At 38.7% G+C, this 26,480-nt stretch overlaps 1 protein-coding gene across 5 annotated transcripts in view; it reads left to right on the top strand.

Moving 5' to 3' along the window:
• Nucleotides 1-26,480, top strand: part of GRID1 (glutamate ionotropic receptor delta type subunit 1) — a 542,571-nt gene that overhangs the window by 198,628 nt on the left and 317,463 nt on the right. For all 5 annotated transcript variants that reach the window (XM_009465956.2, XM_087766071.1, XM_087766069.1 and 2 more), the window contains one exon: nt 24,054-24,338. In XM_009465956.2, the coding sequence (XP_009464231.1) occupies nt 24,054-24,338 (285 nt within the window). The remainder of the gene's footprint in view (nt 1-24,053; nt 24,339-26,480) is intronic.

Raw genomic sequence — 26,480 nt, 5'->3', positions numbered from 1 at the left:
CTGCTGGAACCACTGTGAATATACAGACAGGAGGGTCACACAATACACGCTCTGCTTCATAGAGCCTTTCTGTAAGTATCACCTGCTGCATGTTGTTTATTTACAAAGGGAAAAAAAGAAGGTAATAGTACTGAACTAGGTGGCTCCTTATTCTCTTTCAGTATAGTCATTTCTGTGTTCACTGAGTGTGGGTCTGCTGTGGTGCATGGCTTTTTGTCTGTAGTCATCATTAGATCTAAGGATCAGGTTTGGTTTTTTTTTATTAAAAAAAAGAATGTAAAAGTGGTGCAATTTAAATGTCGTTTTCTAAACTACTGTCCAATAAATACAGTTTTTCTTTTAAATTTTTGCTGTAGAGTTTCAGGTTAGGAGAGCAAAAAGTTTCCTATGATGTGAATGGACTTTTTGTATCTCTACTCAGAAACAGAGTTTTCAAAGCAATGGCAGGATGCCTAATGAACAGAAAAGCAACTGTCAACACTGCAAAAAGTATTTACCAGATAGCATAAATTTTCTACCTAGTGATACCCACAAAGCACAGTACATGAGGTGTATTTACTATGAATGACATACTAGGTCTGCTTCCTCATTTCTATATTATAGCCAGATGTTTTAAACATAATATCTAAAATCAGATATTGTTAGACAGGTGTTGCTACTGTTTCAAGAAAGCATCTCAGGATAGTGCTTTTTCCTGTTTTAATCAAAATTGAATATAATCAATTGAATTTTCGCTCTTTGCTTTAGGTTAAGCAAAATTTTGAAAGATGAATGGGGGATGAATTTTATCACACCATCCAAGTGTTATTCTAAATGTTTTTCTGAATCATTGCATACATTTCTAGAACCTGTATTTTAATTTAGGTTCTTCTATGATAAGAAGAAAGTACTTTACACACAAGTATCTGACATTATCTGAAGTGGTCCAAATTGTTAAGCCATAAAAAAGTGGATACATTCATTAGACACTTTTTCTTTTGCTGTTCTGTTTAAATCTGAGACTTGTCCATTTTGGTGAAGCCAGGTTTTGAACTGTGGCCAAATCTTTCAGTTATGGGAAGCTGAGGGAGAAAGATAACAAGGGTGGGGAAGGAAGTTTTTTTTGTTTTCCTTTCTTTGAAAAAATCTTTCAGGCCATCATTTCCCTGTGTATGAGATAAAAGGTAAAAGAAGGTTTGAAGTGTGATGACTCCTTTCTAACTCAAACACCATAATTTCCTCAGGAGCGTTTGAATTTCAGATTTAATGTTCTTAAGTTTTGGAGTAGGGGTTTCTACTAGCCACAAGAAGCTGAAGCAATCAGCAATAGTTATTTAGGCATACTTATAAGAAACTGAGTGGTAATAGAAACTGTGGTTTACTGAAAAATATATTGTCTAATGTATTTTCTAAATTTGTCTTAAACTATAGGTCTGTCCAAAGCAAAGACTGCAAAGCCTTTGGTGCTACTTGCTGTGCACACATTAAAGGACTACCTGATATTTCTTTTGTGCCAAAAAGGGAGTAGCAGGGTTCTTTGGAGTTACTTTAATTTCTTTGTCTGTAATTGTTGACAGTGCCACTGTTTCTCCTGGATGTTCATAGGTGGATTGTGGCCGAGTGCACAGCCCGCAAATAACCAGTGAATTACTAAAGGTCACAGAAGAGCATTATGCCAATCAGTCGACTTTAAAATGTACATGTACACACACACACAAAACCCCCTATTTTAATATAAAGTCCTGGTTTTATTCCAGTCCACTGCCTCTTATTCCAACTCTGACTAGTAGGCCTGTCTCAACTGCTGTAAGATAAATTAGGTCTGAATTTCTACTCTGTGTTCTCAGAGGCTCTGAAATGGAGAGGGCATTATGACAGTCCAGCAAAGATAGTGCTAACAGAAGAGTGTTTTGTCAGGGGTAAGCGAATACTTTTGTGCAAGATGTAATTGGTAGATCAAACAGAGCAAAATCAGCACTGCAAATCAAGGTGCTGCTCTTCAAAGAGAGGAACTCCTGTCGCTTCAGCAAGGCTCTATTTCCATTATTTGTTTGTTGTTTTATTCAATGGTGTATATGAGCCCAGCGATTTTATTTGATGGCTATTGAGGTGGTAAAATGAAAACTCTGACCGTGATTCTGTTCTTTGGTTCAGAAAAAAAACTGGGTTTTTTTTGTTTGTTTGTTTTTAATCTCCTTGAAGTTCATTCTTAAAAGTGCAGTTTAAGTGGTTAGTGTTTTTCAGTAATGTATTGGGGTAAAATACTAAGGTATGTGACATGTATATATCCCCACACACTTCACTGAACTACAACAAATATTCTGAATAGAAAATTCAGTACAGTCACAGTCCAAGTGAAATATAAGATAAAACTTCCTCTAAAACCAGTAGCAGCGCTGTAAAAGTTCATGATGGTATAATAAATCATTCACCATGTTAAAAGGGTTATCTGTATGTTCTGAAATTGCGTTTCCATTTAAAGTGTCTTATGAGGGTAAAAGAAATGATTCATAAGGACTCTGATGCTGACAATAAGCAGTACATGGTAAAGGAACCCTCATTTCCAGTTTTAAGTGGTAAATCCTGTATGTGACAAGCATAAAGAGAGATTTGTACTGAGTGGAATAACATCCCCTTCCATCTCAGCTGAATAATGGGGTGAAAATCTTGTTGAAAAGTTATGTACAGAATTTCATACAGAATTGTGAAATATTTCTAAGGCATTTTTAGCCCATGAATTCCAGAGCAAGGGTAACAGCAAACTAGATCCAATTCAATACTGAATCATTCATTTTTTGTGATATCTTTTTCCCAGGAAACTATGTAGGCTTCTAGGGTGGATTCTGTGTCTCTGTTGAATCTTGAATTCCATCATATTTTGCAAGATCTGTTGATGGAGGGGACAAATGGAATATAACTACTGCATTGACTCTGCATCAGAAACATGTGAGACTTGACCAGAACGTCAGACCTCCTGCCCTACTTTGCATTTGTGAGATATGTGCCACTTACGAGCTTGCCTGCACTGCTCAGTGCACTGTAGCACAGAAAAACCCAAGTGACTTCAAAATGACCTGGCTCACATACCAGAAGCTGATGTAGCTGTAAGCTGCACGGTGTAGACAAAATGTAAAGTCCTTTTAGAGGTTTATATTCGTTCTGCTTTTCATGTCTTTCCAGAGATGGCAAGATTTGGCACTACTAAATCTTTAAAAAAGTAGAAGTAGCTTTATAATCCGCTCACCATTCTTGCGGTTTTGTTTGTCATCTTTTCAAGGAAATGGCATGAAATGTTTTGCTGCAACACTGCAAATGCAATTTTGTTAAAATAGGACTGCTGCAATGCCTTTCAGATCTTACTAGGGAGCTTGTGGCTTTTGCTGAAGCCACAACACAATTTCCCAAGGCAATACCCAATTAAACACATGGTTACAAAACAATGTGAATTTCACCAAAGGGAGAAACATTAGCTCTAAGGTACAGATATTTTTTCAGAATGTTCAGACAATACTATTATAGGTCAATGAGTTACCATATGGAAAAATCATGCACTGGCAAATGCTCTCAGAAGCCAGCCGTGAATCTAAGCAGTTCTGGAGAAAGGGAGAAAGGATGTGAAAAGCTGTCGTGATTAGGGAACTGTTTGTGAAAGCATGTGAAACATGAATGATCAGCACAGCAAAAACCTAATACCGAGATCCCCACAAGTTCTGTACTATAAATAGCGTCTAATGTTCTCATTTCTAATCTGGAATTGGGAAGAACGATTATGCATGGGTGGCACACATTAAGACTAGAGGAGGCAGTATCTTTAGTGACTCCTAGCAATAGTAGGTGAATGGGTAGCGTAATAGCGGGTGAAACTCAGTGCTGAGACTTGCGAAGTTGTGCTCATAGAAAAATAACAAATTTCATAGCTGTATTGCAGTTTATGGGGAAAAAAGGGCTCAAGTGTCACCAGAGAGAGATCAGTGTAAGCATGTTAGGAATGTCATGTTTTTCCTCTTTCCTTTCTGGTGACTGTGTTTTGTGAAGATATACGCAACACAGGCTTAAGTTTTCAGCGGGAAGTGAAAGCTGATTAAAGATGTGGAAAAGGGCAGAACCTTGGAGCTGTTATGCAAAAAAAAGAGGATTCATAATTGAAGGGGGCAAAATGGTGATGGAAAGAGAAAGCAAGTGGGGTTTTGTTATTTTAACTCTGTAGGAGGCAGAGTCAAGGCTTAAAAAAACCAAGAATTTTCTGGACTCATGAAATTAACATTGAATGCCTAGAATCTTAGTAGGATTTTTTTTTTAAGGATTAGACTCTATACAGATAATTAGAAAATGCACAACTATATTTGATAGGATTAAGAAATTATAAAGAATTTAAATCCTTGTTCTTCAGCACAAAAGCCAATGAATATGACAATATTCTGAAGAATATTCTCTTACGGGCGTTTGGTATCGTATGTGTCTGCAAAAGATTTTGCAAGCTTTAGTGAGAGTCATGTGACAGATATGGAAAAGACACTGGCCTAGACAAACCTAGCTAGCTAATATGATAGATTCAATATTGTATTTACCTTCAGTGAAGGTGTTGCTTACACAAAGAGTCCAAAATTGAACCCTGACAGAGGAACAATTAAAGGATAACAAAAGACCACTAAAGGTTCCCAAAAGTATGCTTCAAAAGAAACTTCATCCTTAACCTGTCCTTCAGTAGAACTGTGACAGATGTCTGCATATTTTGTAATAGAAGAGAGCAGATCCTGGACTGCACAAGCACTACATGGACAATTATTTACATTAAAAATAGTTTATAAGAATTCAGATTTCTGGTCATTTGCTTTTTATAGTATCTGCACTGTTTTGCTTTCAGTACCCAAAAATAATGTATGTGATTCTGCTGTGTGGGTCCTGAAATGTCATGACATGTATGGATTTCTCTTCATGCTATATTAACCACTCAAACAGAATGCCATTGCATGCTTCATGCAAGTACTCCGGGAAAACACAAAGAAAAGAAACAAACAGAAGTGACTACACAAAGGAAATTACACATTGCTATCATTCGTTTCTCTGTATAAATTATCCATGTGACTCCTTTCTTTCTGTCTGTGTGCAGAGATCCAAAATAAAGTTTCCCAGCTAAATCCAATTGCCCCTGTAGGTAACAAAAGTTTAGTCTGTCCTGATTTGTGTAAGGCATTTAAAGTGCTGTGCTTATTGTGGCACTTACTGTGCTCTAAACAAACATTGGCATTCTTGGTGAAGTAGAAAGCCTGTCATTTTTGGATAGGGTTTCTGAGCAACGGAGACCGGGAATTGTGTTTCACAGATTCAGTCACCATTTTAGCTGGCACGTACCCAAGGTGTAGAAGGGAGCCAGGCAATGCTTTATGCTGGAGGCTTTGTATAACTTGCCCTTGAGATCTTAGACTTTTCATAGTGAAGAACTGAAGCAAGAGATTGCCAGCTGATGCTCACCCCAAACTGAGTTTATAGAGGCCAATCAGTTGCCAAAATTTTTTACCTTGCAGACCGTTGAGAAAAGTGACTGTCTTGTGGCCTGAAGTAGCACATGGGCTATATGAAGTGTCAGGTGTGGGGACTGGTTCTTTAACTGTGACTGAGACCCACAGGATCTCCTGGCTGCTCGGAGGCTCAGAGGTGATGTCAGGTGTGGGTCAGTAACCAGACAGCTCAACCGGAGTCTGGCTCGAGTCATGAAGTGGGGAAGGAGGAATGGGAAAGCTTGATGGGTGATAGGAGAGGGACCAAAAGTCTTCTGACCTGGTGAACTTACCTAGCAACTTGGCAAGGATTTTCAGAGCCTGTGATGGTCCCTGGCTGACACTCTGAGCACCTGCACCCCTGTCCATGGCACCCCAGAGAGACAGTGAATCTGAACATCAGCCCACAAGGAATATAAAGTGCTCTGTGAGAAGCCCACCTGTTCTTGGATTTACGGCAGAATTTATTCTGCTGTATAAGCATGTTAAAAATTGGTCTGCAAGGAATTTACATCTTACTGCATCAACAGATACTATATGCATCTGTTAGATAGAAAAAGCAGTGTATGTGCACTTGTGAGTTAGTGTTGTCCCAAAATACACCTGTGAGAAAGCTTGTAGGTGAGTGCAAGAGAGGCCTTTAGCAATACTGATTTGCTCTGGAAAGATGGGAAGTGCATTGTGGTTGGATCCATATACCGGCATCACTGCAAATCAACATCATGTTCGCACAAACTCTTTTCCTTGAGGGCTTCTAACAGAACGTGAGCCACTGAACCACTGAACCACTGTTAATTATTTATTGTTTGTGCTGCCCAGTGATGATCGTGGGAGAGGAGTGCTGGAATGAACAGGTACTAAAGAGATTTCAGCTGTAGCATAATACTATCAGCTGAGAGTGCAAGTTCCAGCTGGTGTGGTATACTTAAGCTGAGTCCCTCTGGTTTTCAGTTTTGGAATCAGAATGAAATTATGCATTTATGTTTTCTTTTTGGAAGTATTTAGGTTGTAAAATAAAGAAAAAAAGGTGTTACATGTATTGAAATTTCAATGTCAGATTTAAAAAATTGTTTAAACTTTGTTTAAAAGAAGTTTCATATGTTCTTCATCTGAAACTTCTTGCAGTTGATCTTTTGCTTTGTAGAGCTTTATATTTAAATGACTTCAGCAAGAGTCAGTGAGCAAGAAACTTGTCACTTCAAAAACTTATTCTTTTGGGATCATGTCATTAGCACATTGTGTGGCACAAAGAGACCGTTTAGTTGCTTATCTCATATGGGGCTCTGTGTGCACCCCAGGTGCCTGTTGTCACTAAAAGTCTGTGTTGGCTTCTGGGGCTTGGTGCAGTCCAGCTGGTTGGACTCTCAGCGTCTCATCCTGGATATTGAAAAGGGTATATTCACACAACGTGAAAGTTGTCTTCTAACTAATGCAAAACAGAGACAAGGCTAGCTGTGAGAGCATTGGTAGAAAATATTGCCTTTCTTTTCATTATGCATTTCTATATGTTCTAAAATGAATCTATAAATTGAATGTTACTTATATGAATAGCTTGTCACTTGTCCATGTATTTGAAGTATTATTCTAACATTATGTTAATGAGTCTTCTTTATTCAGAGTGCATCTTTTCTGGGAAAAGATGAATATGATGCAAGTTGCATGTGATTTTTCTGTATCACAAGTGACCTGGTTGGTCAGTTTGAAATCTTCAGACTTGTTGAACATAAGATTTTTTTTTTTTTTGAGAGCCTAATTCAGCTGCTACCAACTTCCTACTCTGCTGCCAACCTGAGAATAAATAAATGACCAACAGATGCTGAAAAATATTTTGCCCAAAGTATGATGTGGTTGGCAATCTCAAGAGGAGCTAATCTCAAGACTCTGTATTAGCACTTTACACATCCTTTTATCTAATTTGTACAATCTTTCTGTTTTGCAGTCTTTCTGACAGTTTAGCTGATATATTTGGTCATTGCCCACAAAAACCTTTTCATCCAATTTTGATGTTCAAAGAAGCTTAACTCCTAAGAGTTACCTGAAAAGTTGTGGTCAATGCAGTTACTCAAGTGTATAGTTAATCTGGAAAAAGATGATAGGCTCTTCTCCCATTTAAAACTCAGTTTTTCCCCCACTTAAACAAGTGCACCACTACAGTCTCCTGCACACACAGAAGTCCAAGGAGGTTGGGAAAATCTCAAGTGAGAAAAGAAAATGTTGTATTTAATTATATTACACAGAAATGTCTCTTGGACTGGAAGGGACTCGGAGTGGAAGGGAGAAAAAATGGTTTTCCCTAATTGTCCAGGTTCCCTGTCATGAAGTAGGTTTAAATGCACTTGACGATGACTCTCCTGCTGGCAGGATCTGGTGATGCAGCTGACTTGTAACATCTTGCCGTTCATTGCTGTAGCTACCAGGCGAAGGAAGAGAGGAAGCAAAGTATCCTTACAGTAGATGTTGGCTTTGGTCTCCAGAGCGTGCAGGCTGTGTCTGGTATGTGGCAGCCACCCTGCACTAGGGAGGGCTGTGACGAAGGAGCATCCATATATGCCTTCATTACACTTAGATGTAATGTGTAAAGTGTACAAGAAGGAGCTAAATTTCCCGCAAACTTTAAGCTTGCTTTAGGCTGAGGCTTTATAACACCCTCCGTTAGTACTGTGGCCAAGGATAATGTATTATGCCTTGGGCTGTACAGCTAAGGAACCCTGTTATCATTGGAAAAAATCACTTTTCTCTTGTACAACTGAGAAATGCTTGTCAGTCTAAATATATATAAAATAAGACTGATCTCCATAGAATTTCAGAGAGTAATAAATGTGCAAGGTCATTGTCTGCCAGACAGATGGTCTCAAGATGTAGATTTGGACTATATAAAAATATTCTTATCATGTGAAGCTGGAGAGTCTCTCTGACAAAAAGCCCTCCTGAGAAATCAGCTGACATGTCTTATCCAGGAGGTAGTTTTCCTGGTTGCACAAAATAAACTCAGCCTGGTGAGGGAATAAATACCATTTGATTTCAAATAACTTGCTTATTCAGATGAATCAGGTCCAAAATACAAGTGGTTCGTAGTATTGTATGTAAAATAAATACTGCAGAAAATGCTCAAGATCTCTGTAGAACTCACTTTAGGGGATGGGGGAGGGGTAAGTAAGGATGTGCTTTCTACAGAGTGTTTTAGCACAACTGTGGACTTGCATTGCTGAAGAACCTGTTTGTCTATCTTGATTTTAGGAACTTTCTAAGCCAAGACATTAGACAGACCTAGCTAAAAATTCAGTTGTCCTGGTCCTAGCTTTAAAATGTAATTTAAGAGAAGTGAGCTGTGACAAAGGTTGAAAGGAACAAATATAATAGAAAACATTTAGATAGGCTGTTAATGTGCAAGCCTATCTTGGTGATTCAGCTCTGTGAGGAAGAAGAGTCTGAAACTACCATTTCTGGTATGAGAGAGAAAAAGTTTTCTGGCTACATTAACCAATGTAAACCCTTAACATACCTGGTAAGAGAAAAAAGAAAGGGGAAAAACAAAGCACAGCTCTTTCCTGAAGATGAGGGAGTTCTGTAGTGATGGAAGATTTACCTCATGGGGAAAATGTATCTGCTCTGCTATTAAGTTCATATGAAAAACATTTTGTGATGTGTGAATCATTTTATTTTGAAACTTCCTTCAGAATTGGCTTATTTATAATGCATGATTTCTTTCCAAGATCGTGAACTTTACACAAAGATATACAACGGCTGAAAGTCCACTTTAAAAATGGGTATTCTCCCTTCCTTTTGTCTCTTATTTTTGACAGAATTTTTTAGTAATATAAAAGTAGCAATGGAAAGATCCACAAATCACCTGTGATTGCAGGTTTCAACCTTGAAGCAAGGGTTGGTTACTGCTTATGAAAAAATTAATTTATTAAGACCAAACTCAAATTAAGACAGGAAGCTAAGTTCTTAGTGGGAACTTCAGTCACCTGATGATCAAAGGGTTCTTCACAAAGTTGACTATATTATAAAATTATAAAAGCATCACAAAAAGATTATGAAAGCAAGGTCTTTCACCACTTCTTTTAAGGAAGGAGGGATAAAAGGTTACACGTGGGAAGAGACTCTATAGTCCAGGCAAGAAACAGGGGGAAAGAAAAGGGGACAAATGAGTCTTCAGTCTGAAGACATCACATAAATCTGGAAGAGTCATTCAGATGAGGCTAACGTATTCAGGAGACTGGAAACGGGGTGCTAGTATTTTTACACTATTTATTATAGTTGCAACTACTTCAGAAGCTACGGTACATATTTCGACTGTCAGAGATCCTTGAACGAAAAATTATAGCCTAGTCTAGCGCTCATGAAACTGCATCTTTGGGAAAGGGTTATTTTAAGTAAATTGGGAAGCTTGGAGAGCTAATAGTAACCACTGAGTCTACAGAACCAGGCTATGATGTCTGAGCTCTCAGAAACTGCACCTTCATCATGTGTCTAGAGAGCTAACCTCAGAAGGCAAGGCCTGACTTCTGGAGAGATTTGGGAAGCTTTGGAAGCCCACAATGCCAATTACGTAGGTTATTAGAAATGAGACAGTGAGATTCTAGAGGGGGAAAGTACCATCAGGCCTGGGTATTGATTCCCCATGGCCCACCGCCTTACAGTCAAGTTACTTTATGAAAACAACTCGGTGATTATGAGAAAAGAATAAAAGGTATAAAGAATGTGGCAAGTTAACTGGTGTATATAGCATATGTTCTGAATGGGACAGTGATTTTATAAAGATAATGTACAGTAAAAGAAAAAAAATCAGAGTGAGTATAACAATCATACAATGAGAACCAAAAAAACCTTACCCCCACAGGGAATATAAGAGTTATTGTCAGTATGTCCAGGCTCTCAAGCTGACGTTTCATTGTCTATGGTGCTTTGCTGTAACTTGATTTGTAGCAGTCCTAAATTTGTATGCTTCTCTCACAGTAAAATTCCCTAATGCTTGGGACAGCATGAGAATTACAAGAAGGCTGTAGCTGCTGTGGCTTTCTAACATTTGGCTTTTGAATTTTTTTTTTACTTGGCTTATGACTTGAGCATATGACTATAATACATACTCTCAAAAAATCTGTATGACCCAATAATTAATGCACACTTAGAGCTGTAGTAAAAGCCTTTAGTGAGAAACTCGGGACCTATGAATAAACCAACAAAAATCCTCATTTGTAGTGGTACTTCTGATGAGAAAGTCACTTTTCTAGTAAGTTGTTTATTATTTTGTAAACTGGTAAAAAGAGAATTGATATTTGAAAGCAAGATCCTTCTCTGACTTACTTTTTCTGACTCTCAGGTGCATCTTTTCCTTTTCTTAAACTAATTCCTCTGGGTGCCCAGGTTGGAATTTGGTGCTAGCTTCTTTGGGATGAGGTCTATCTTGTCAGTTTAAGCATTGGCTGTCATTTCCCTTCCCTGTTGCTCCTAGTTTAAAGCTCTTTTCACTGGTTTGGCCAGCCTGGTGCCAAAGATAATTTTACACCAGTGATTAGATGGGTCCTGTCTCTTCCCAGAAGTCCGTGGTCTTGAAAGAGGGTGCCACGGTTGTAAAAGCCCTGTTGTTGACACCAGCTGTGCAACCAGGTATTAAAACCTCAGCTCTGTCTACTCCTCTGCAAGCCCTTTCTCTTCACCAGCAAGGTTGAGGAGCAAACCACTGGTGTTCTCCTGCCTCTTGGCCATTGCTCTCTGAGCCATGTAGTCATGCTCGACATGCTCCAGGTCTCCCTGGCACTATCATGGGTGGCCCCATGGAAGAGCAACAAGGGCGTACTGGTGTGTGGCTTTTGTGTGCTGGGGAGATGTGTACAATAGAAGAGAGAGGGAGACCTTCAGGGACTCTCTATTGCTGTTTGATAGGAACATGAAAAGAAAATGTATCCAGCAGAGAGAGAGAGAGAGACTTTGACCACCTCTGAACGACTCTCGATTTGCCTTTTGGTGTGAATTTTCTTTGAATTTTCTGCTTTCAGAGTAGATGTAGCTGAAAAGGCACTCACCTCTACCAAACCCGTCTGCCACTCCAGGATACCTTGTTAGTTTTCAAATTGGTGTCTTCCCTAGAGTGACTTTCATGTGTAGAGAAACCTTAGGTGCAAGATGTAATTAGGCCAATTTTTGAACAATTTTTAATAACATGAGATTAAAGAAATATTCTGCATCTGTGCTGGTATGAGGTAAGCCTGGTTATCTACACTGTATTATCTGTTTATCCAGAGATAGAGGTTAAGATGATTAAAAAGAATTATAAAAAGTAAAAAAAAAAAAATTAAAAATTGGGAGCAACTTTCAAGAAGTCGGATCTCATTTATGCATCAAAAGAAGTGGCCTGCTCTTCAAGCAGCCTCTGGCTAATAGTTACAAGAATGTCGAGACTTTTTGAAAATCTGTCCTAACATTTGCAGTGGGAACTATCAGGTGTTAAACACATTTGAACAACTGGCTAATTTCATGTATTCTGTTGAGAACTCTTGAAAATTTGTGGGTTTTGATGTTTTTCCCTGATTTGACTCATGCAGAGCTGAAGGGGAGAGAGAAATTCAGAGTAATACTCCAATAATTTAGAGCAGCTTTATTAGGTGTTTAAAAAGTCATGTGTGGTGTCTGAAGTTACTCTAGGGCAAAAGGAAAACTGGAGAATGCAGGTTTTCAGTGTTTTAATGCTACCTATTTTGTAGCACTGGGTGGTCATGGGGATTTGAGATCTGTAAGCAAAGTATTTTTTATGTAAGGAATACTGCGCTGAGTGAGGACAGGATCTTTTTCTTTGTATTGAGCAAAAATAATTTTGGCATTCATTATGTGTTTATGGATGAAGAAAGAAGAAAGTGTTCCTCTTAAGTTGATTTTAGAAAATAACTGTTTTAGACTTGCTAGGCTTGGGATATTTGCATAAACCTTGAATGCAACTGTAAGTATGTGATATATTGCAGAGATCTTTCAATAGATCAACCTCTAAAACTTGTCAATAAATATATGCTATAAATATTTACTGAGTCACACTACAAGTCTTTCAGCAGTTGGCATAAATAAATGAATGTTGTTGGTTAAGTTGGCTCCTTCACCATGGGTGTGCTTCCCTGGCTATGTGAATTGATTTCTGGTGTCTCATCTGGCTTAGGTAATATTGTTGTAAAAATAAACTTTGCTGGTAGAAGTAACAGTTATTGGGGGGGAGGAATCATAGGATGATAAGTTTTAGGAATGTGCGTTTCTTGAGCTGGTCGTTGAAGTACGGAACTTTTTCAGTTCGTGCATGAGGCAACAGAAGCTTTTGTGAATTTACCTTGTGTCTCATAACACTTAGCTTCTCTCATTACATATACCCGAGAGGCTCTTTTCCAAGTCTCCTGCTTAAAGTTTAGGTCAGAGGACATGAAATGCTACTTTGGAGTGATGTTTGCGGTTGTTTGAATTCGTTGTTTTGAAGTAGGTGTTTTACTGAGGCACAATGGCAGATTGGTTATAGAAAAGAGACCATGTATCAGTGTTTTGGTTTGCTTAAAATTTCTAGGTGAGTAGGAGTGTGCAGTGAGTGGCACGTGTTCCTAATATGCTGGGGAAACAACAGCATAGAGAAATCTTTTGTAGTTAGTTCAGAAGCACTGTCGTGATGCTTAGACTGATGATCATTCTTCCTGCTTTCAGCATAAGGCATGGTACAAAGGAGAACAATTTATGGGGGGGGAGGTCCCCTAAAAATTGAAGTTTCTATCAGCACTTTTTGTGCATATGTATCATTGCTACTAATTAGACAGGCAAGCAGGGCTAACGTGTTCCTTGCTTGTCAATACTGCTCGGAATCCAAATGAGTTTCTCAGTACCAAAGAACTGGGAGGTTTTATCAGCTTGTCTAGAGTTGCTACGTTTGACTGCTTTTTGTAAAGGGCAGGACAGTGTTTTCCTTTTGTGCGTGCCGGAACTGAGCCTGAGCCATGCTGACATTAAAGTAATACTCAGCAAGTACATGTAAAATAGTCCCAAAGGAGGTGGCAAAGTCAAGCATCCCTGCAGAATGCTAATGAAGGTGTGAAAAAATAATTTTATATCGTTATGATTTGTAATGAAAGGCAGGGAAAAGAAGGAGAAGGTGAGAAAGTGCAGTTTATTCTGTGCTGAAGGGCAAAAGAAAACATAATTATGGAAGAACTTCCAAAGAATGGAAATCAAATACACAGTATTCAGAAAAGCAGTTGTTTATGTCCCTTGAATAATTGAAGTGGTTTGCAGTTAATTCTACCTCAGAACTAGTATTGAAGTTGGGGGGGGGGGGGGGGGGGAAGCCAAAGCTGGTTCAGATCTCTCTAGTGCCTTAAAATAGTACTGTGCCATTGTGATTAACATGTAGCTCTGTAAAACCATGCTCTATTCAAAATTACCAGAAATGCTTGTTCACATTTTTAATCATCATGCCGTGCTATGATTCCAGGAGAAAACCATTACTAATGGAATTACATTTTGCTGAGAAAAGAGAAATACAGTTATTCTGGAGAATTTCTGTGCTGTTATGTACTATTTAGCTGCTTTAAGAATTTTTTTATTATTATTAATTAAGAAAAACTAGAAAGTGTTTAAATTCTGTAATGTTTCACATCCTTAAGTACTCACGTTGCTAGATTGTTGTCTAAAAATTTTTTAATTTTTTTTTTTTTAATACATGCATTATGCAGTCTTTCCTGGCTCGGTCTTCCAAATCTACCCAACTGCAAAGCCAATAGCAAAACGCAGCTATAAAGCAGAGTATTAGCTATAAAGCTGCTTCTGCTCTCAGAGACTCTTTCCTTATTTGGAGGAGCCAGAGAGCAATATCAGATCTGTCTTTTGTAAAAACAAGGCCATGTCTTATCTGTCACTAGTGCTCTCAATTAATGCCCTTTTATCAGTGGAGCATGCCTTGTACCGATTTCACGGTGGTAGCTTTTCCACGCAAAATGTAGCATGTTCAATGAAGATTAACCCCAAAACCTTACTTGGAAAACAACTGGTGCATTTGTTGACCGCTTGATGGCATCACTCAGTTGTATGGAAACTAAACTGCTTTGTCAGTAGAACAGTTTTACTTATGTGCTTGGTATGAGAGGACTTTCATGTTTTATTTTAGACTATTAAAGACTGAAGAGAGCTATTAATACGCTCCCATAAATTAAATGAAAGCCACAACTCTAGTTTTGATAACTGTTTTCCTTCTCTGTGGTATATTACTTACCATTTTGAAATAATTTCTTTATCTGCATAAACACAAACAGCAGAGTGGTCCAGACTGGTCCTCTTCCTCCCCCTGGTTAACTTTTCAAGGATGGCAGCTAATGGTTTATCGGATTGATACTGACACAAAGAATGTTGTCATGCACTGAAATGTTTTTTTGGTTTGCTTTTCCAGGAAAATTGCTTTAAACCTCCAATTGCTACAGTCAATATGCATTCTAGGGAAAAGATTTATGCAATTTTGTGTGTTCATTATGAGACCTATAAAAGAAAAGCGTTTTGCAGCCTTCATACCAAAACTAGATGATCTGTCTGTGTGTGTGTGTGCAAGCCAACAGTGCCAGTTTACTGAAAATGCTGAACAGGGGGTAACAGAGGAAACAAGGCACAGTGACTATTATTTAGAGGTAAAGGACAGTTCTGGTAATGTCAGGGGAGCTCTGACAGTTTATACATGCTGAGAATTGGCCCACAAGACAGGCAGTAAAACACATAGTTGAAAGCAAGTTGAAGATCTAAATAGTGCTTCTCCTATGCAGCCAGTGTCAACAAGCGGTAACGAGGTGCTTGGTTAGCGCTCTGAGCAGTGACACAGAGGGGATGGAGCCAGCTTCTGATCCCAGAAGAGATAAACAGGCAATGTGGGCAAAGCAACACAAGGCAGGCGTTATCACCAGTGTGCCTGCCTGTTCTGCGAGGAATGAGTAGCATGTTTCCAGGGAAAAAAAACCTAGGAAAATTATATATAAAACCCCATTTCTTTTTGTCCTCCCCCGCCCCCCCCCGCCCCTTGTTCAGCTTAGGCTGCTGAATGCTGGAAAAACAATAAAAAGGCAGCCCAAGAATGGGGGGGGGGGGAGGGGGGAAACTTTAATAACACTTTTTCTGAAAATTGTTTGGTAAACATAGAAAAATCTCATGCTTTCCTTAGCTTTTAAGGTGTTTTAGATGCTACTTTATCAGGGATATTCTGGTGTCATGTACACTTAAACATGCACACTAATATATGTATGTACTGGTTTTCTAGAATCTTTTCCTCATAGCTGATGACCTACTGAAATAACCATCATTATCTTAGAATATGTAAGCAATGATGTGTATCTAACTTTTGGATCATGAAGTGCTTTGAGCTGGCCTGCTGGTAGTTTTACCTAAGTTGGAGACTAAAGTGTCCAGCTATAGGACTTAACCCATACAATTTATGATAAGTTTTTCTAAAAGAAAAAAAAAAAATGTTTATCAACTGACTTGCCAGTCGTCTTTCAGTTGCTAAGATTCAGTTGCTAAGAAAAAACACCTAAGTTTCCCTTATCTTGTGTTCTCTAAGAAAAAAAAGAGACAATGAAGGATGGAGAAAGAATTTAGAAACAGGCTAAATGGTAGTTATTCAGTTTTTTCAATATATTATCTAGTGTAATGGTTTTGGTTAGTAGTTATTAGGAGACTAACTAGCAAAAGAAACCCATGGGAGGGCTCACGATGACAATTCCACTGCTGGCAAATACCATGTTTCCTCTGTAGTTGCGCTAAAAGGAAAAATTTAAGCCTGCCAGTGGTCAGCAATGAGCTTCTCTAATTTCCATGGAGTTAGCGGTAGTCTGTGCCTTGCTGGCAGTGTCTTGTCCATGTGTAGATGCTAATGATCCTGCTGCAGGTTGCCTTATACATCTTTTAGCTTTGGTGCTGTAAGTCTGTGATTTTTAGGGACCATGCCCCCCGGTTTTATTGCTGTTGCCAATCACTTGTTAAGGACCTTACATCATACATATTTACACAAGGGAAAGTATCAGCATCTTGTCCAGAGATGCTCTGGCATTGTGGTGTGTGCGTCAGATTTTGAAGCTCTTCCTGAGCTTGCGAGCTGTCAGGAGAAAGCTGTGCTTGGCTTCTTGGAACTGGAGAGAGCCCTGCACCAATTTGTTGTGAATTCTTCCCAAGGTGGGTTTCATGGCTTCAGAAAAAGGACACATAAAGGGAGGTTTATTTGATGTGAGACTCTAATGTTCGCCTCCCCAAAACCCCCATTTTCTAGAGTTCGCTTTGTCTTTGTGCTGGGTACATGGTTCCTTTGTTTTAAGTTTATATTGTGTTTCTGTGAACTCCAGCAAGAGTGTTATTTATCTGACAAACTCTAGGCATGTTCTGTCCTCTTTCGTTCTCAACTGGTTGTTTGTTTGTTTATTTTTACTTATTGCAAGAGAGTCTGCAGTATTTGTCAGTGATTACATTTGTATTTTGAATGCTGGGCTAGTCACAGATGCTCTTCAAGGCCCTCCTCACAATGCGTTATTATACACAGGGAATACTTTCATGATTTGAAATTCACATCTCTGGTGGAAGACTTGGCATCGCATTTGGACTCTGAATGCTAGCAAGTGGGGGAACACAATTGGCATCAAAAGCTATGGTGAGGCTATGTCAGAATTTGTGGCTTCCAAAATAATCACATCAAGGACTGTGGGATCTAAGAATGCCTGTATCCTAGTCCCAGATACAGAATAAGAGCTGTTTAAATGAAAGGGAAGAAATATTTATTGTTCTCAAGTGTTATATCAAAAAAATGTACACATCTAAGTTGTGGGGTAGTTAGTGGTTTTGGTTGGTTTGATTTTTGCATCAAACCACAGTGGGCTAATTGCAAATTTGCTTTCTTGTTTTAAGATACGTTTTGTTTTGATTGAAGATTTGTGTAATGGAGTAAGAAATATTAATCTTCACTACATATAAGGTGATACAGCAATAAAGATGCTACATAAACTATTTTTGTTGTCTACATTTGTTATTTTTTTCTCTATTAACAGTTACCCAGTGAGTAACTATAGCTTTGTGTAGGGTTTTCATAATAAAAATAATAAATTCTGAGTTATTTGAAGAAACATAGTGTAAGTACAGAACGTAAAGGTAAGTAAAAGACTACACAAATGGAACAAAGAAAAATATACTTATTGCTGAGTATCCAAAGGAAGGACAACTGCATAGCATGAGATTCAAATTCATTATGAATTGCCTTTCTCAGTTACTGAAAGAAGCTGAAGAGTAAGCAAACATCATAAAATGTAAAGAAAGGAAAAAAATATTCTTCAGGGAACTTCATTTAGTGAAGCATCAGGTTGAGTGAGTGCTTAGATGACTAATTCTGACGTTGTCCTTAATTCACCAACAGTAGGAGTGAATCTTTCTATAGATCAATATCTTTAATAGAAGCATTTTCAATGATATTAATAAGATTATTCTGTAATTTTGCCTGCCTGATGGACTGGTTTTGCACAAAAGCATTTAAATTTTAAAGGCCTTTTGAAGCCTAAAGAGAATTAAAATGTAGATAGCGAGTAGTCCTTTGCTATTTTTCTGTGTGACTGAATTAGTTATAGGTTGGTGTCCCTGACTTTGTAGAAGTTTCTTGTGCACTACAGAAGAAATATTTGGGTTTTGTTTAGATCTGTGTGAAAATGCTCACTTCTCTGGTTTGTGTTATTTTGGTTTTAGCTGAAGGTATTGTATCATCAACCTCTTGATTTTGAAATGTTGCTTGGTGGGCTGCAGTCTTTTTTTCTTCTATCATCATCCTTTCTATCTCATCTCAGTGCTCCAGACAAACCTCCCAGAAGGACTTTTTCCATTTAATTTAAGAATATCTTAATGGATGTGTTTCCCAAAGACGTTACATCTTGATTAAAGATACAGCTTATCAGCTTTCTGAATGGATATATTTTTATCTCCTAACTCTTTGCTATTCTAGTGTTTCACCCAAAATTTTTGTTACATGTATCTGTTTATATATAAATTGGCTAATGAACCAAATTGCTGATTAAATTTTCTGTATGTGAATAATACAATATCTAGTTCCTTGTGCATTTATTTGTATATAGCATGTGATATTCTACTTGCTAGGTCAGTTGGTAGATTTGCTAACTATGCACTTTCAGCAGAACAAATTATAGGCCTTGATAATCTCATGGAATATTAGGATATAGGTTCCCAAAATAGATATTCCACCCCCCCCCCCCGCCCCAAATTTGCTGTGTTCTCTGGAATTTGATGTTTTAATGATAAAAAGATTTTTTTTAATTTTTTCCCCCCCCACTGGTTTTCAAAGATAAACAATGTGAAAAATTATTTTTCTGCCAGATTGACTGAGACAATAGTATGAAGGCAAGCATGAAGTCCCTCATCTCAACTCCGCAGGATGGTAGCTTTGAAACGTAATTACAAACACTTAAGTGCCAACTTTGTTAATCATTTCATTGCAGAGTACTACACCAGAAACATCAGATATATGTAGTGTGGCTGGATTTCCATTCTCTTGCCAGATCTGAACTTCTCTTCTTTCATTTGAAAATCTTTGAGTAAAAAGGCAGCAACCTCTCAATTTTCAAACAGTGACATTTTTTAAAATGCAAGTTATTTGTGATTAGGATGATTCTCCATTTGCACTGCAGTAAAGAGCTCCTAAGGATTAGTCAAACTGGAAAAAAAAAATCAAGTAAAAATAAAAAACAATTCAGAGAGGATTTATCAAATATTATCAGATGGTCTCCAAAGTGGGTAGGACCAGCTATAGTGATACACAGAAGTGAGAGACAGAAAAGCATTGAAGTTTGAAGAGGCAGAGTGAATGCCAGTAGGTGGATATATTGTTAGATCTGAAATTACAGTGGCAGCTGGTCTATTGATAATTGTGGAAACAAAGGAACAAGTTTCTACCCTTTTCTGAATAATAGGAAACCACTGAAAAGGCGACTGAAAGATGGTCATATTGTCATGTTGCCAGGAGCAAGATAACAGTTTCTCTTGGAGTATTTTCATTCCCTGCAGTTTGGAGAGAGAAGGATTTAATTACAGAGAGATCTGAGCTAAAGTTCTTAATGCAAATATCCCTATGAAGATGGTGTCAAATCAGGACTTGCCATCTGCACCTGTCTTCAGAAATAGGATGGCAATATACAAGGCAATGGTAGAAGAGCAAGACCTTCAATGTGATTGTAGCAAAGCAGAATCCTTGTATCATCTCATGTGCCATGAGGAGTCCCACTGATTAAAAAAGGTCATATGGATATGGTGCAGTCTGAAAAATAATAGCTGTTCTTCCAGGCTTAAGTGTGGTCTTAATGGGATATGAGTGGAGTTAGAGATGTGGGTCACAGAATGAGAGAAAAGTTTGGTATGTATTGCTATGATGTAAGACCCAAGTTAGACAAATGGATGTCAGAAGATACCTAAAATATGTTCACCTGTGTTGCTTCTGCTAACATCATGACAGAGGTAACATGGAGAAGCAAAATGGAAAAAAACCAACACAACAGATGGAGAAGAGAGTAGACAGTGTCTTGTGAAACTCTGTGATAGAAATAACAGTTCAAGATGTAAAATGTCAAGCAGATGTGGAAAGGGGAGTTTCTGAAAACAGACTTCAAAAGAATAGGTTAGGAGAGATACTTCACTGAAACAACTAAAAACTGGATTAATCAATAATTTGGGAAACTTCAATGAAATCTAAGTATAAACTTGAGAGATGGTCTGTTGATGGAGACCAACATTGATGAACAACTACCATGAAATGATTTAATCTGCTCAAATAGATGAATGCAGATTTCTTCTTTAGGTATGGTGATGTTCCTGTTTTCATCACATTAACATGCACATTTCTTACTGTATGGTTTGTAGAATGTTGATATCCTCTGAAAATGCAGCCTGATGGCGATGAAGGCATTCAGTACAGCAAACTAATAACTATTGCTATTCATATAGCAGTGAAATCTGGAAGCAGGATTGCTAGAACATGGTGTCTTTTTATCTGTGGCACAAATTCTTTAAAAGCATTATTTCTTGAAACTTACCTACAGAAATATATCTACAGGATAGATAAATATGAAAGCATCTTAGTTATAACAATATGAAATTGTTACAACTACAACTATAGTAATTAAAGATCACTAAAGATCTTAAGGTATTTTGATTCCCCTTTCCCTTTTGTTAGTAGGTTGACATGAACCAAGGCACTTCAAAAGGTATTTCAGCTTTAAGGAAATCAAGATAGGGTTATGAAATTCATGTGCAAAAATTGCAGGTTCTTTTGAGTGCTTATGAAGCTGCAACTGACAGACAGAATTAGTGATTTACTCAGTCATATAGTCAAGGAGGCTTGATTTGATTGTTGTTGAAAATTCATAGCTCGTATGAAGTGAAACAGAAAATTACACATCTTTTCTTATGTCAGAGTTTTGTATGCAAGAAAGTACAGGCATGTGGGGGGAAATCAAAAAAAAAAATTTTGCCAGAGTTTTTTTTCTGGGATTGTATAATCCTCGAACATTCTCTTGCTAAGGAATTTCAAGATGTCTTAAGAGTTAATGAGTTTTTTAATGAATTGGAGTCTGTTATGTAGTTGTTCCCCATTGTATTACTCATGTAAAAAGTAATACTTTTCTTTTTTATGTGCTAAAAGCTTATTCTCACCCTTCAGTTGCAATAAGTGTGAAGAGGTTGAACTTCTTGGAATCCATTGCATTTTTATGTAGTGAAAGTCTTCTATTAGAAATATGACACGTTCTGTTTCACATTCTGTAATTTGACTAAAGAAAGCAATTCAGAAAACGTGAAACCTTTTTTCCTTAGTCATTCCAGTTTTTTATTGCCTGCTATACTATCTCAAAACAGAGAGGCAAGAGGAGATAACACTTGCTGTGTAGCATATGCTTTCAGGCAAAACATAATCAATTGACAAAATATCAGAATGTAGAAGTGTATTGACTAATTCTTCATTTTAACCTATTGACACAAACTACAAAACACTGGGAAAATGCCTCAACCAAAACAGTCTTTGCTGAGATATTTCAGCTGTGTTCGGTGGCCTGTGCTGGGAGATAAGGGGGCCTGTTTGCTGTGGTCTGTTGTGTCTCTGGTCTTTTTGCTGCTAATAAGTGAGCAGCTTTTGATTAGTGTCAACTGCTGAATGAAGTTATCTCTTGTTATACAACTGGTGATCAGCTCTATATTCCACAAATAAGTGACTCTGAATGCAGTCTACCATCAGAAAGGGGTTTGTTTTTTTTCTCTCCTTCTGTCTGCTTTGCAAGTAAATTGTTCCTTCTACAGACTCATGTGGCTTGCTTCTCTCACCCTTGGTGACAGCAAAGCTTGCTGGTTGGTGATCTCTGCAGGGGTTTATAGCTCAGCTCTGCTGTTCTCTCCCTCTGTTCCCACTTCTCTGTTCCCTCTCCTACTGTGACTAAATAAATTACCTGTATGACATGTTCAGTTTTCTCTGGCAAGAAGCCTGGGAAATCAAATCTGTTCCCGAACCTGGGTCTCCCATTTGGCAAATGTAATGCCTCCCTGCTGTTAAATCAGGTCAGCTCTCAGGAAAAACAAAGAACAATTTCATATAACTATAATCAACACAGAGTAAATTTAGATAACGCAGCTGACATATGTTTATTGTAAAGACCATTAAGGAAATAATGTTGAAAGCACTTCATCTTTCTCTGTTGCGTTAGGATATATGTTGAATGTTCTGTGCATAGAGAAGATCAAACATTTTCTTTCTCTTATGCCATATCAAAGTGAAATATATTTATTTTCTCTCTGGTCTAAGATGATATTTGGTGAAATGGTTCATTGGTTGTATTCGAAACGCTTATGTATTTAATTACTGTGGCTTTATGTAATTAATATTAATTGATAATTAACTGTTAATTACTATTAATTATTCATAACCTGTCCAGTCCCTTTGACTTTTTGGCTTCTGAAAGTGGAGATATACTTAAGTGTTTAGAGGAGGAAAAATAAATCCTTTTAATACATTGTGTTCATTTTTCTACCTTTCTGCTCAGTCCATTTCCACCGGAGATGAGAGGCGGTGGGTCAGTAACAGGGTGGCAGCATGTCTCCCCTGCGTGACCAGACCCGACACATGCCCCGGCAGTCCCGCAGCACGTGCCATGCGTGGGCAGCCTTCTCTCTCGCGTGCTGAGGCGGTCACCTTGCACGGGGGAAGCACCAGCAAGGGCAGCCTCGCCTCTCCAGCTGGAAGCAGAATCTCCTACTCAGCATGTCCCGGAGGGGCTCTGAATTACACCCCAGCAGCTCTTTTGTTTATCCACTGTTAGCAGGCTCATGTAGACTGAAGCAGGACTGTGGAGCATCTCCAGTCACCTCCTGTCTGGTTTTATTCTATGGGCCTCTGTCCCGGCAAAGCAGAGTAGCTGGTTTCCTTTGGGCAGGCTGTGCTTGTGCAGGTGGTTGCTCAGGAACTGAAACTGCTACTGAAACCCTGAGCTTGCCCCCAGCCCTCTTCAAAGGAGGAGAGGAGTAAGAAGTGTCAAGTGACCCTGGAGGACCCTCAGGGCTGGTGCAGTGCTAACCTATGAGTGCTCACTGTGCGGAGCTCCCAGGGACCAACTTTGCTGCTGCTTATTCAAGAGGGTTAGTAAAAACGGGCATTAACAGTTGCCTTATAGTCTTACATAGTTTTACCACCACCACTGGCTAAATAGCTGCTGAATTATAGCTGGGGACCTTGGCTGGAAACATTTTCTAACCCCAGCTGAATATCAGGTGGTCTTCCTAGGAGTCCTGAGAAGAGTGAGCCCTGTGAGAGGCTGCCGGATGTCCTGAGCAGCAGAGCAAGGATGAACACAGCTCTGCCCAGGGCTACCCAACCTGCATGGCCTGTGTTTCAAACTCACCTAATGCTTCATTCTCAAAAGCAGATGGGCTCAAACGTATATGCTGTGTTTTTAAATGATACGTGCTTTTCCAGATCTTTTTAAAGACAGCTACAGTTAATAATTGTTTAGTTATTCACGAGTTGCCTTTGTTCTAACGAGTGCCTTTGTTGTTTCTTTGTTGCTCTGAGACACACAGTGAATGTTTTTTCATCAATTTAAAAATCCTTCAAAACTCTTGTATAAGACAAATCCTTGAAGCTGAAATTGCTTTTTATTGTCCAAAGTCTTTATCCAATGTGCACAACAAAGACTAAGACGTGGAAGTGGTGAGGTAGGTTTTAAAAGACGGGAGTTCAGTTCCTGCTTCCACCAGGAATGACCTGAAGCAAGGGCTGTGATCTCCATCGTCATCAGCTCCTGCCTGAAGAAATGACAGTAGTAATGTTATCTGTCCTCAACTTTGTCTTATCAGTACAGATTGCAGATACTGTCTCCTACTGTAAAGGTACAGGACGTAACTCTGAAAGGCTTCAGCTGATACTGTAATATAAATCAGTTCAGCTCTGTGTTAATGGCAAGGGTAAAGCCTGTCCTGTTCCCTACTTGGCATCTAGGTTGGTCAAAGGAATTATTGAGCTTGTTCTAACCCCGCTTTATTTCTTGTCTTCTCCAGCCTGTGACCTGATGACCCTGGGGATCTTAGCCTTAGTGACGTCCACTGGTTGTGCCTCGGCCAACGCCCTGCAGTCCCTGACGGATGCCATGCACATCCCACATCTTTTTGTACAGCGCAACACGGGAGGCTCCCCACGCACAGCCTGCCACCTGAACCCCAGCCTGGAGGAGGAGGAGTACACGCTGGCTGCCCGACCACCAGTCCGCCTCAATGATGTTATGCTGAAACTGGTCACTGAGCTGCGGTGGCAGAAATTCATAGTATTTTATGACAGTGATTATGGTAAGTAAAGTGGAGAATTTCAGACGCTATTAAATTGATTTCTTTTTAACTGGGAGATGGAGAGGAAAATATAAAGGGAGGGGTGGGTTCTTCATTGCTGGGTTCTTCATTGACAAAAGGGAAAGTGTTTCAAGTGGACGCAGGCCTTTGAAGGAAAGGTTGCTGTGAAAACTACTTCTCAGACAAGCAGCAAAGTTGCTTAGCAACACCTACCAAGACAGCTGAAGTTTGAATCATCTCACGCTTTTTCAGTAAAATATTAATAAAGTGTTGACATTGATTGGCAGGGGTCACGTAGCTGTGCAAGGAAGTTCAACACAGCCTCTACCCATTCCCAGAAAACACTTTCTATCAAAGCTGAGTACTGTTCTCTAAAAATTAATTTTCACAGTAACTATTACCATTTCTTTTTTCATATGCTTCCTTACACTGTTCTCCATTTGGACTAAATTTCACAGTGATATACTTCCTGGCATTAAACCAAAAGGTAGAGTTAGCATTTTCACTACATCTGATGCATTTCCTTCAGTAAAATTTTTACTTTGGGCTGAAACTTGAGGAAAAGGAATCTCTGCCCAAGCAAATTTAGTACCTTATGACGGGTGTAAAGAGTCAATAAAAAAATAAATCTCTCATTGTGCCAGGCTCTCAGAGTGAAAGGGAAATGTGTGCATAATTTTTTTTGGTCCGTCCTCCTCCCCCTACTCAACTGATACGAACGCTGTTCCGTATGTTTAACTAGCAGTATTTTCAGCACTCTCATCTTAGGATAGAGGATCTGTAATGGATATAGGATCTGTAATGGGGAAAATATATTTTCTACGGCATGTTTTAAAACCCTGTAAACACTTTTGGTTTAAAATATGATGTGTAAGCTTTTGGTGTGGTGACTTACTATGAACAGAATACAAAGCAAGGAAATTAAGGTTAAATTGCAGTTGGAAAAATAAACTTATGTGTATCTGTGCATATAGTTTAGATTTTATACATAGCCTTCAACAACTGCAAAATAGATCTTTATCTACATTCTCCCTATATAATGACAAATTTTCAATGGTGAATCAGAGAGAAAGAACATCTTTGGTTTTGAAGTTGGGCTACTCCTATTTTAAAACAAAACAAAATAAAAAGGCTATGCAAAAGGTCCTGAGCTCGAATAAGTTCTGAAAGTCTTGGATGCAGCTTTCTCATTTGCAGTTGTTAGAGATGTCACTTGCTGTTTCTTCAACAGGCAGATTGAGGGTAATGAGGGTGATTTTAAGTGGGAAATCAACTGAGGCTGTAACATCCTTTTAATTATATAGAATTATCTGAAGCATGAGAACACTGTCATGGTACTTGTAGAGTTAATATATAGACTCAAATATGTAACAACTGAGCAAATAAACTTCCATGTAATTACTGTACTATGCAACACTTCATCTGTGAATGCTTTAAAAGCAAAAACCACAAGGTATGTGGTAGGTGTTCTTTTGGTGGCCTTCTGGTAGTGATGAGAAAGTTGCTATGTAGCAGAGGATTGGGCTTAAAAAGTTAATATTATTCTAACAGTTATTTCCAAGAAGGCGGGGGGGGTGGGGGGAATCTTAAAACGATGTCTTACAAACATCCTTTTATAGTGACTGTTGTTTCTCTCCTGCTGATTTGTGGCTTTAACCTTCCAAAACTGCTTGAGTCGGGGATCTTTTAACCTCTGGGAATCATAGAATTATAGAATAGTTTGGGTTGGAAGGGACCTTTAAAGGTCATCTAGTCCAACCTCCATGCAATGGGCAGGGACATCTTCAACCAGATCAGGTTGCTCAGAGCCCCATCCAGCCTGTCCTTGAATGTTTCCAAGGATGGGGCATCTACCACCTCTCTGGGTAACCCACTCCAGTGTTTCACCACCCTCATCATGAAAAATTTTTTGTGGCCCTGGTGACAGATGCTCTATGTACAAACTGCTATCATCCATTTTTCCCTGGTAGCAAACCTAGTTACTAAACTATGGTATCACTTATTCCAATAGTGCATCTGTGTGTGTTTGCCTTGTTCTGGAAAAGTTTAACATCTCGGTACCAAATCCTGAAACCCTTAATTCACATACTCTGTAAGTTCACTTATGATCAAATTTATCTTTTCCATTTACCACAGACTGAC

The sequence above is a fragment of the Nipponia nippon genome, unplaced genomic scaffold (assembly GCF_047370975.1).
Source record: "Nipponia nippon isolate SJK-2023a ecotype South Korea unplaced genomic scaffold, ASM4737097v1 scaffold_3, whole genome shotgun sequence".
NCBI lineage: Eukaryota > Metazoa > Chordata > Aves > Pelecaniformes > Threskiornithidae > Nipponia > Nipponia nippon.
This window is presented reverse-complemented; position numbering and strand designations above follow the sequence as displayed.